The following is an 11932-nucleotide window of genomic DNA, read 5'->3' on the forward strand; positions in this document are numbered from 1 at the left end:
TGATTTTATTACATTGATGTACTTCAGTGAAAAGCATCAAATAACAACTGTTTACTCCCTTCAGCAAAGAAATTGTCGAAAATGATTAAAACATTATTAATATGCAGGAAGACCTTTGTTACCTAAAGTGAACCTGGTTAAAGCAGTCATTAACCAGTGTAAATTTCATAATAATTTGAACCTCATTTAAACAGCCACATTTATCACTTTGACCTAAAGACGTACTGTCCTTTAGTTATTTATACACAGTTTTATTTCATTGTGAAACGTTAATTTCTGCGATTTTTCCCTTCTTTATATGCCGCGATCAGTTTCGGTCGGTACCGGACCTTTTCCCAATGTGACAAAAACCGCTGAATTTATACTCCTTTTCAGGCCATTTTTTGACAGTCGGAGCGGGAAAGCTTATATACTGATCATGAGCTAATTCTCTTCAGTCATTATGCCATCTCAATGATATTGAAATTACTCCCATCTGACAGTTGCTGGGTTTTGTTTTTAAAAAGTTAAACATTATTTCATGAATTCTCTCAAATTCACGAAAAAAGTCAGCTAGTTGTAAAAAATATATGGAAAACAATATGTCGTCTTTTGTTCAGAGAAATATTTCAACTTTTTAAAGGCGGAATAGCTCTTCTTGATCAGTATGTAGGAAAGTTCCATTTTAGGATGAAGAAGCTGCTAAAATACGTTTTCTTCTTTACATCATTTGGCAGCGATGGCATAACATTTGCTTTGACATAGTAGTGGAAAGAATTATCTGTGATTTTGTGATATCTGACTGTGTGTAGATGACCATCTTCGTAGAATACTTTCGCTTTCAACCGCCTTTTAGCATTCATGTTTTCAGAGTCAAAATTTTCAGGTAATTTTACAAATCCTGCGTTCTGAAAAATGGTAAACAAGACAAATTGTTGCCCCCCCCCCCTCCCACATCTTTTAAAGTCTTGGGCTTCGGTATTTTCTCACCGAGAGGAGTACAAAAAATTCTGATTGTCGTTGATTGTACATAGCGCTGATCGTCCTCGGTTTGCATTTCACGAAGTGGCCTTGTGCCTAATTTAACAAGTCTTTTAGTACGTTCTAATAATTCCGGCCTATTTCCTGACACATGTGCACCTCTATCTCTTAAAAACCTCAATTCACGCACTGATTGTTTGTCAAAGTCACACGGTTAATCGATTCCATTGATCGTCGCCATTTTCTGATTTCTTTTTTTTTTTTTTTGGCTCACCGGAAGTAGTGTTTATCAATAACGACAACTCACGCAAGGGAAGTAACAACCATATTGAACAGGACTATATTTTTGTATATCCACCTCTGTAACTGGTTTAAAATCAAAAGTGGTAATACTATCGTATTTTCGCTAAATTTTAAGGATACTAGGATGCTGATCATCAATAGGTGTATTATCATTTATCCCAATGATATAGCTATATTTACATAAGAAAATTTAATTCGTTACAAACTTCTAACTGACTAGAGATCAAAACATTTTCATTCTGTAATATAATTTTATTTTTGGTTTTAATCTGTTGTTTGTTTGACATATATGCTTTTATGTTGCATACAATCAAAATGCGCTTGTTATTGGATTTTTAAAACAACCCGTCTGCTATATCATTCCACTTTAGTTTCTTTTGTTGCGGTCCTACTTTGCGATGTATGACTCTATGGCTGTGTTTGGTGTGCTCTGTGCTTCCGGGAAATCCACCCTAACATTTTAGTTTAACAGTGTTACATCAAAACGACAATGCCGGTTATTTATGGAGTTTTCAGACTAAAACACCGTTTCTGTTGGTTGACAGTTCTTATAGTTGTCTCTAATTCTATATTAATCTCGGTAATTTTCTAACAATTCATCTATATGACGTACCAACTCAAACAGACTGATTTGCCCTTAACGAGCTGCTAGCACTAAATGTTTTCGATCTGAAATCTGTGGGTTTTGTTTTAAAGGCCTAGATTTTGACAGTGCTCCAATGTTATTCTGACTTCGTTGTAGCAGCAGGGGTCAGACATTTAATCGTATGATTCCAGTTTACAAGGTCGTAAACTGATTAAGAAGACAATCAGTCTTGAAATCGCATTAGTACTTGTAATTTTGTTAGAAGAAAACTGTTTGTATATGAAACGTAATCAGTTTTAAAAACCTTGTATAAGTTGGCACCTTTTTAATACCTATAACACAACATTCAAAAGACAGTGCTAATTTGATAATATTTTTTCGTTAGTAAAACATGTTAGACTTTTTTTAGTTCTTATCATTTTGCGTTGCTTACAAAAGTTTCTGTTTACGAAAACTGTACTAGAATCCTTCTCAATTTACTTCTTCAGGCCCATTTTGATTTATTATCCGCAAACTAGCAGGTTTTAGACCAATTAAGCTTTTGCCAGAAATTTATGTAAGTTAATAAAATGTCACATCCCAAGTATTTTTGAAAACGTGTTTAAGTCCTCATCGCGACGCTGCCACCAGTGCTACTAATTTTCCTGGTGTGATCCATTGAACAAGTTTCTTTATTACAAGACGAAAACCTTTAACTCCATTTTAAATCTTCAATCTACTCTGAAATTCTGTTGGAACGAATATTTATATATATAGGACAATTGTTATAAAATAATAAGTTCTCTTTCTTTCACTTATTTGTGACTTCTTAACCTCAAATATTCCAGAAAAAAAGGCACAGAAAACATGAAAACAACTCTGTTTATACGAGTTCAGTATGCTGAAAGCTGGTCCCAATTATGGTATCCTACACATAAAGTTTAGTTATAGCCTTGTCAACTAGGGACCTAAGACCCTATAGATTTATTGAGCTATATGTTGTAATAAACACTGACTGTAGCTTACCCAATAAAGTAGCAGATGTTCTCTACATTAAATACTCTACGGGGAAACAATATCTAAAATCGTTATAAAATTACGACAATAGGTATATAGATGGAGATCGATATAGATTTCATAATATGAGCATATACACCTCAAACAGTCCAAACGTACAAATGTCCAAACTCAACTCATTTCTCAAACCAAATTTGCCCAACTCCAAACCGCTGTTTCATCCAATTGAAACTGATATTGTGAAACCATAACACGAAAAGGACTAATTTTCTCGATATTACCTAACTACTTTAGCGATAAGGGAATTGACGAAACATGGAGAGATTCAGCTTTACCTGTGCTTCTACAGCAGGTTTCAGTATTTTAATATATCAAAATCTACAGTCATTAGTTAAAGTGTGATGCTAAAACAAAACCTAAAAATTGCCATCAGAGTTTGCCAAAAGAAACGGCCTCATTTTCAAGCAAAGATCAACTTGCTTAGCCAACCAATTGAACCCCACTGATTTCTTGTCTGTTTGCTCAAAAAAAGGCTCTCGGGACTTTTGAGTCATTTGAAAAGAAAATTATAGTTCAGATTTTTGAAATATTTTAGTAGCTGTCAAATTGAACAGACAAACAGGACATTCTGTTGAAATCATACTGAACTGCATACCTTTGTAAATGTTTCTGTCATACAGGCAGATATTTATACATAGGTTTCTTGAAAGAAACATTAATCTAAAGCCATCCCCATATCAATTCTTACAAAGTAAGTGAAAAGTGAATAATTTCATAAAATGTTGCTTACATATGTACTTGTGTTATTTATTTTATCTAAATAAACAGCTCTCTTTTACATCTCGTCTGTCCAGCATCTGTCTGGTATACACCACTGCTATAACGGAATATAACTACACTAAATGTATTTTCCTTTTGTAAACGATGATTTCTTTTCAGCACCTGGCAGCTGGGGATCCTGGACGTCGTGGTCCTCATGTGACGTCACGTGCGGAAGCGGAACAAAAAGCCGTCACAGGGCGTGCAATAGCCCACTTCCATCAGACCCGAGACTTTACTGCGACGGAAACAATACGGAAACAAAACCATGTCAAGAAAAGCTTTGTCAAGGTTAGCACGGGTCGCTTGTATATTAAACTAGTGCCTTAAACTTTTATCTGGAATGCAAGCGTGTGCAATTTATTCTTAACGGTCTAACACAAACCTTCCATATGTTGTTGAATATGAACGAATAATTAACATTTTGTTATCCTTTCTGAAAATCCATTCACAACAGACTACCATAACTTTCTATTTACCGTCTTACATTCAACTTAATTATGTGCAAATTAAATCGAATTCTTGCAAGGAATTGAAAAGTCTCATTTAAAAATCTTCACACTATTTTTTTTCTTATTAAGTGTTCGTCGCAAGTTTCTACAAAAGCTTATAGTATAGCTAAGGTCAGCATCCAAGTTCGATCACGCACATGTACGGTGTACTTCCATTATGCGGTGCGGCGGCGCGGTAAGACATCACGAGGGTGCATAAAACCGATGTGAATATGGGATATCAATATAGGAATAATACATTTGTACACGCTTTTTGTGTATTAACGTCTGTAGAAGCCCCTTTGATTGTTGGTGAAGACTAAATGTATTGTTTTCATACATGATGACTTTATGATTTCTATACAATTTAATTACCACTCTATTGTTCTTGGAAACGGTCAACATGCTTTAATTATCTATAACCGTTGCACACAAATCAAGAACACTACCAAAAGCATGTATTCAATATGTTTAAACGGTCAGTTTTATTTCACATTATTACAAACATGACATTAACCATATTTTTGCATCTCATTTAACAATTTGGTAAACAAGAATCCAATTTCAAGAATAATATTTTTACACACGAGCTATTTCGATTTTTTTTCTTCCCAAAATCGTCATTTACATGCGATTCAATATTCACGATTATTGTTGAAAATTGGACAGCCTTCCTTTTGCTTATGCTGTATACAACAGGAGGAATAAGTGAGTAAGTATATGGGCTCTTATTCTTCAGCGTGGTCACATATATATAAGACATTTCAAAATCCTCTTATACGTCTTGTAATGTATGATTATAAAGTGTACATTGTCATGATATACGTCACGGTCGAGATATAAATGGAGGGGTTCTACAAGGAATACCAATCGATTTATTTGACTGCGATTAATATCGATTGTGTACCCGATATTTATACTTTGACCATGATGTAAGTATGATAATGTATTAGTTTCCATTCTTAAACTGTTTTATCGCATGTCAAGTTCGATAAAAACGATTAAAAAATTGACGAACGGTAATAACATTGTTCCTTGTTTCCCCCCAGTTTATCAAGATTATTTGACAGGAACATTATTTTTATTTCAAGGACACGGGTGCTCAGGCCAAAGAAAACAAGTTTTGTATATGGTTTCACATCCAAACGCTTTATTTCCAACCTTTTTTTATAAACCTGTGAATAAAAATTATGAGCACAAATACCACAGTGGTATAAATAAATAACATCGTATTGGCATTCTTTTAGTATTTCACGGGAAGTTTGCAGCAAACTATTCTCGGGTACTTCTCAGCTACTTGTTCGCCGCAAATCATATTTGAAAAATGATCACCAAAAAACACCCCAGGACCATGAAAGGAAATCGTAGTACCATGCGGTAATATATTATGCCAGATTTAGTTTGCATCCTTTTCATGATAAACACGTTTAAAGTTTACTTTCATACAAAGGCAGCCTATTAGGTTTCCAATTTATCCTCTACTATTAGGCACAAAACCATTTGACAAGAGTAAAAAAGCAAAGTAAAACTCCCAGATGAGAGAGAGAGAGAGAGAGAGAGAGAGATCTTTTAAATAAGACATGTCAGACTGAATTGACTCTTTTTGCCATCTTATTTTTTAACGTGTCCAGTGTATAGCACCGATACATGCGAAATTTTACCTTTGAAGCAGCTAATACTAACCTCTTAATTTAGATGAGAAATCTACAGTGCCTTGATAGAAATCCAAATTGATTGAGAGTCAAGCGTGTTACTTCTAGACCACAGGGGCACCTTCTTAGTAACTGCTGGCTCGCTATTTAAATGCTTCCTTACAAACGTACCTTAGGTAACCTTTTACTAGAATTGTTGAAATTACCGTTTGGTATAAAAGCAACCATAGAGACTGCCTATCCGATTTTAAAATACTGACACAAAAATGTTTTAAGATGACGCTTAGCCTAAGTTGTTCTTTTTTTAAATTATCAAGTAAAATAGCAACCAAATCTAAAAGTATAACAATCTCTAAAGTAGTTTCCACCTAAACGGTTGATCCAATTTTGAAATCATTTCACCAAAATGTTTCTTATGTGATCATCTACCAAGATTGTTATACTTTGTGAACTTGTCAACGACATGGTTATCAGAGCTAATGCAATCACCTCTATATCCACTGGTCCGTTTTTGAAACAAAAAATACAGAAACGTTCCTGACGGTGACATTCTACTGCTGTTTAACCCATCTTCGTTTGTCAAAACCAAAACATCAATGCGGGGCAAGTCTAGTTTTTCCTGTTTGTTTGTACGGAAAACTTTGAAAATTCTATCCTCTAAACGGCTGACTAAAATTGTGAAACTAGGTCGATCATAGTCCTCTTGTTATCATTGCTAACTAGTTGCCTCTGACTGAAATCTCTCAGTCTCTTCCAGCAATAGGAATTGCATTTATGTGCGTGTGTTATGCTTATTCATAGTCGTTAAAGGTAACTAAAAAACACATCTCCTCCAGAAAAGACAGGAGAAGCCGCTCCAATTCCAAAAGCTTTCCTGGTTCTTATGTGTGTCAGATGTAAAACAGCACGGGTCCTTTATCCGAATATAAGTAATTTTAGGTGGACTAGTGGAAGGGATCGAGTTCATGATCCTGGTTTCGTAGTCAGAAAGTGTTGCCACTGGCTACTGCGTTTATGGCGGCAAAACATTCATTAAAGATGGTAAGTGATACAGTCATAGGATAAGGTAAAGCTAAATATGTGCGAGTGTTACAATTCGATTACCAAATTCAACGAATTTCATATTGGACATTTTTTTTGTAGATTCTCTAGTCTGTTATAGCTGTGAACATGGTCCAGCGTCGAGTCTTTGTGAGAATGGGACAACTGTACAATGTCCCAGCGGTCACGTACGTTAATTTGTAGTATGTTTTGATAGATTTGATATGAAAACTACTTTTTAATACAATTTATACTCAACACACTCCATTATTATCATTTCGTCCTGATGTGTGTTCTTGAGAGCTAGGTTTCTGGTAGCTCCCTTATTATCATTTTAAGTTTTCTTATCACCAAATACATCTATATATAGAGATGGTATCTTAAACATTCGAATTCGTCTTTACATATTAAGCTATGTGCACAAATTTACAAAAGATATTTATGCTTTTTCTCCTCTACCATGTAAAAACACAAATAGTTGATATTTAAAAATGACCTTCTAGATATATATGGAGCAAAATGGATAACTCCTGTATTCACAGATTTTTCCATTGATTTGGGGTACTTTTGGGATTTTGAGGTTTCCCCAATTATAGCCAATATCAAAAGTATCCACAGGTACATAAATTCAGTAGAAGATTGTGTAAGTTTAGTCTATTTCAAACATTTTGAAAGGGTCTTTACTGAACTTTCTTTTGTTTTTAGTAAATTCAAAATTCAAGACTCGCCAAGTGTCTAAATATTTAAAAAAAATAATGTAATAATGTAAACAAACCTTTACAACATTTTACTATCAATAATGCACGCAATGCTGATGATAGTTGTTGATATAATTGTAAATGAAAACCCTGAACGAAAATTATTTTTCAAGTTGTAAATTGATGTGAATTTCTTAAGTTACCCGTTCATATTATTTGCAACATTAACTAAAACATCTTCCGAATTCTCCAATCGCTATTTTAGAATTTTTCTTATCAACAGAAAGCAACGAGTTCGTTAAGTTATAGTTACGTCTAAGTGATGCCGAAATGCTTACAAATACATAATTACACGAAAACTGAAGAATGTTAATAGAGATGTACACGCAATGTGAAGATTAACAGCGGATAAGTGACAAAAATGGACGTGTTTCTCAACGTTGGTTTTTAAACAACTCGGATTATTGCATTGTCGATTCGTTACTTTCGTTGATCTTGTAGTTCAATGTGGTGGTATTGTGACTGCCTTAAATCCGTTGTCGCCGTCTGCTACCGTGAACAACTGACCTGTTTACACTGAATGTTTTCCCAAATATAATCTCGGACAAGTTAGATACTGAATTATCTTGGGTAAATTAGGTCAATTCCTAGAAAACATTTAAAATTTTTAAGACAATATTTTCAACTAGAACACATTGAGTCTCTATGATTGTTTATAAGATTTCCAGATTTCACATTTTGACTTCATCTACACAAAACCTGATCAGAGTATTTACAAAATGTATGATACTTTAGGAACTGGATCATCTTGGATAAATACTAGGTTACTAGGTCACTACTACATCATACAAAAACATGTAAACACCAAAAAGGCTTGATTTTCTACTTGGTTTATAAACCTGAAACCTGGTATATATATTTTCGTTAGTGGGTCATTGTTGTAAAATCTACGCCAGTCACTTAGTCAGATGAATATATGTATACATCCTAGATGCTACAGCTTTAACATGAACTACACAAAGCTTGTCATAATGTTTGTCTTCATTATACTCTAACTCAAGTGTGTTTACTGCCATAAAAATAGATCAGTAGGTCAAATCAGATAACAAACTCTGGTTAAATCTCTACAATGTTTCTTTCTACAATTTGGCTTCCAGATGAACCAGTTTCGTATTTGAAGTTGAATTTATACAGAAAATACTAAGTTTAATGTAGAAAATACGTGTTAAAGAAGTTTTTATGATTTGTTCGAATGAACTTATTTTATGTCTTCAATGACGTTTTTGAAAACTTGTCCGAGAGTTTATGAAGATTTACATTCAGTCCAGGTTTCATCTAAATCAAATGCAAAATGTGGACTGTCGTATTCTAACGCTCAATAGATTTAGTGTCATAGTATTTGACTCTAGATAATCCAATTTAAGATTTTTCATATGTTTATCAAGGCACATATTTTGCTTGGATTTAATGTAAATAAAGAAGAAAATGTTTCCTCTAGAGTTTAAATAATGCTTATCTTTGATTTGTGATATAATTCATGATCCTACATGAACTATTTTCGAAATTAACCAAACTTTGAAAACGAAAATATTTTAATATGATTTCATGAAGTACAGAGTGAAAAAGATTTTCTGTGATCTAGTTTCTAAATCCAAGATGACGAAGTTCTTAACTTGATTTATATTGTATAAATCAGGTTAATGTAAATTAACTAATTTTCTAATGTAGAAATCACGGTAGCCTTTAGTGTGTTAAAAAGGTTTCAAAATTAGTTGCACATCGACCTATTTTTTGAGTCCATATGGAGCACTTTCGAACTTAACCTGGATTTCTTAAAGAGAAACATTCTAACAAATTTTCAAGTGTGTTTATAAGTGTTTTCAGTGGAGTGACATATTTATCAGGTTTTCTAACACAGCTGAGCCTGTTAAACTGCTTGTGTTAGATTTGCATAAAGTACATTGTGACAATGTGGTCAGATAATCCAGCCTAGCTTCTTGTTGTTTTTTTTTTTTTGTCATCAAATAATCCAGTATCGATCTCTTTTTCTTACTGTCATTTAGAACTTTAAAAACTTTCTGATCAATTTTCATTAAAGAAATAGGAGAAAATTGTGACCTCTAGAGACTTGACACGACAATTGATGATGGCGACCGACGGTCGATGATCGGACGGACACAGGGTAATCATATGTGAGCTAAAACAATGAAAGAAATGAAAACGTGACCTAATATTCAAGTGTCCGAAATTGTATGCAAGAACTTTGAGAAGATCCCTCTTTTTTATCGCTAATCCATTGTCCATCTTCACATCGGTTTACGCGTGTACATCGCCATTATGGATTCATTACCATAAAATGTTAACATTATATTTGATGACAGTGAGCCTTTCTTACTCTTTTTGCAGCAATTTACTCCTGAACAGTCAAAGAAATGCTTCAAAATGAGTAGAGCATCAGAAAAACTTTCAAAATCAATAATTAGAATGATGTAAATAACAATAGTAAACTTATGTTGTTACACATACGTGATACCTATATTTTTTTGTAATTTCTCATTGTTGGATGTACATTTTACATTTTTATATCAAGTTTTGTGTTAACCAAGTTTTCATTATTGAGTACAAAAAAAGTTTACTAGTAGCTAAAGAGGCAAAAATAAAATATCTCAGGCAAAATTTATCAAAGTCTTGAATTTTTTGTATGGAGTTCATCTTTTAATTTCGATGCACTGCTGAACTTCCTAGCACCGGAGCACAACAAATAACTGTCAATTAAACTATAAAAAAAATTGTACATGTTGTATATTGAATACAAAGAGTTTTAAACGGGTGCAGGTCATATTTTGTCTGCCTGATCAGCTGTTGGCAAAAGGACTTAGTTAGCTTTTCTTTCACATCCGACCACTGTTTATGATTGCTTCTGTTTATTGGTCAATATAGAGTCGTTCCCTTCAATCTATTTGGTTAGGTCCCATCTCCACTGTATAAATATCAAAATGCCTATGTTTCATTCCTGACATGTTTCAGTCTATTTTTATTGAAACAATACTCGTATCTCATTCAAGACATGTTTCAGTCAATTTGCATTGAATAATGCGTATATCCCGTTTCAGGAGTACTTCATTTAATTTCCATTGAAGCGGCCTCCGTGGCCGAGTGGTTAAGGTTGCTGACTTCAAATCACTTGCCCCTCACCGATGTGGGTTCAAGCCTCCCTCGGGGCGTTGAATTCTACATGTGGGAAAGCCATCCAGCACACTTACGGAAGGTCGGTGGTTCTACCCACGTGCCCGCCCGTCTCCCTCCATCATCAAAGCTGGAATGTTGTTATATGACCTGAATTGTACCGGTGAGACGTTAAACCCAACAAAAGAAAAACAAACAATTTTCATTGCATCATACATATATCCCATTCCAGGCATGCTTCAATCAATTTGCGACAACAGGAATGGGTGGAAGCGGTAGTCATGGTTGTACTAAAATATCGGTAACTACTGCATATTCAAAACATATAACATATCAATTTTTAAATGTATTTGACTATTTGAGAATTATATTTCATAACCTGTATTTGGTATTTGGTATGCCTCAGATTTGGTAAGTCTATCATATTTTGATAAGTCTATCATATTTTGGTATGTCTTTCATACTTTGCTATGTCTATCATATTTTGGACTGTTTTGATATGCCTATCAGTTCCGGTATAAAAATCCGTTTTGGTATGTATATCATATATAAAATATGTCTGTGATATTTTGGTACGTCTATCAGGCTTTGGAATGTCTATCATATATGGTATTTGGTATTTCAGAATGTTTATCATATTTTGGTATGCCTATCAGTTCTGGTATGTCCATTAGTTTCCGTATGTCTATCTTGTCTTGGTATGCATATCCTATTTTGGAATATCTATCATATTCTGTAATCTTGGACACGTAAAATAAATATTATAGTTCATCAAAGCGTTTCGTACCTTCATCTGGATAAACAAACATGTGACGTGTAAAACAGTAGTCACAAACGTTGGAGGAAAAATATGATGCTACATTTGTAAAGTGTACCGAACACGCTTACAATAATTCTGTAGTATTTGGAATGTCTACTATATTTTGGTATGTCTATCATAATTTTGAATGTCCATCATATTTTGGCATCTTTTTCATATTTTGGATTGTCTATCGTATTCTGATGCGCGTATCACTTTTGATATGTCTGTGATATTTTGGTACGTCTATCGTATTTTGATATATATACTATGTTTCGGTATGTTGATCGTATTTTGTTTAAAATCGATTTGCAAATCCATTGTTTTCAGTTCAAAGGGCAATGCGTCAGAAAATATTGATATTACCCTACCATATTCCTAACATAGATAATCAAATGACT

The 11932-nt window shown here is 33.9% G+C and overlaps 1 protein-coding gene across 1 annotated transcript in view; it reads left to right on the forward strand.

Moving 5' to 3' along the window:
- Positions 1-11033, forward strand: part of LOC128552032 (SCO-spondin-like) — a gene marked incomplete at both ends in the record, with an annotated part of 64380 nt that extends 53347 nt beyond the window's left edge. The window contains 3 exon segments of the mRNA XM_053533030.1: positions 3785-3955; positions 6951-7036; positions 10965-11033. Coding sequence (XP_053389005.1) covers positions 3785-3955; positions 6951-7036; positions 10965-11033 — 326 coding nt within the window.
- Positions 11034-11932: the final 899 nt, after the last annotated feature.

This window comes from Mercenaria mercenaria, unplaced genomic scaffold, assembly GCF_021730395.1.
Source record: "Mercenaria mercenaria strain notata unplaced genomic scaffold, MADL_Memer_1 contig_1961, whole genome shotgun sequence".
Taxonomy (NCBI): Eukaryota; Metazoa; Mollusca; class Bivalvia; order Venerida; family Veneridae; genus Mercenaria; species Mercenaria mercenaria.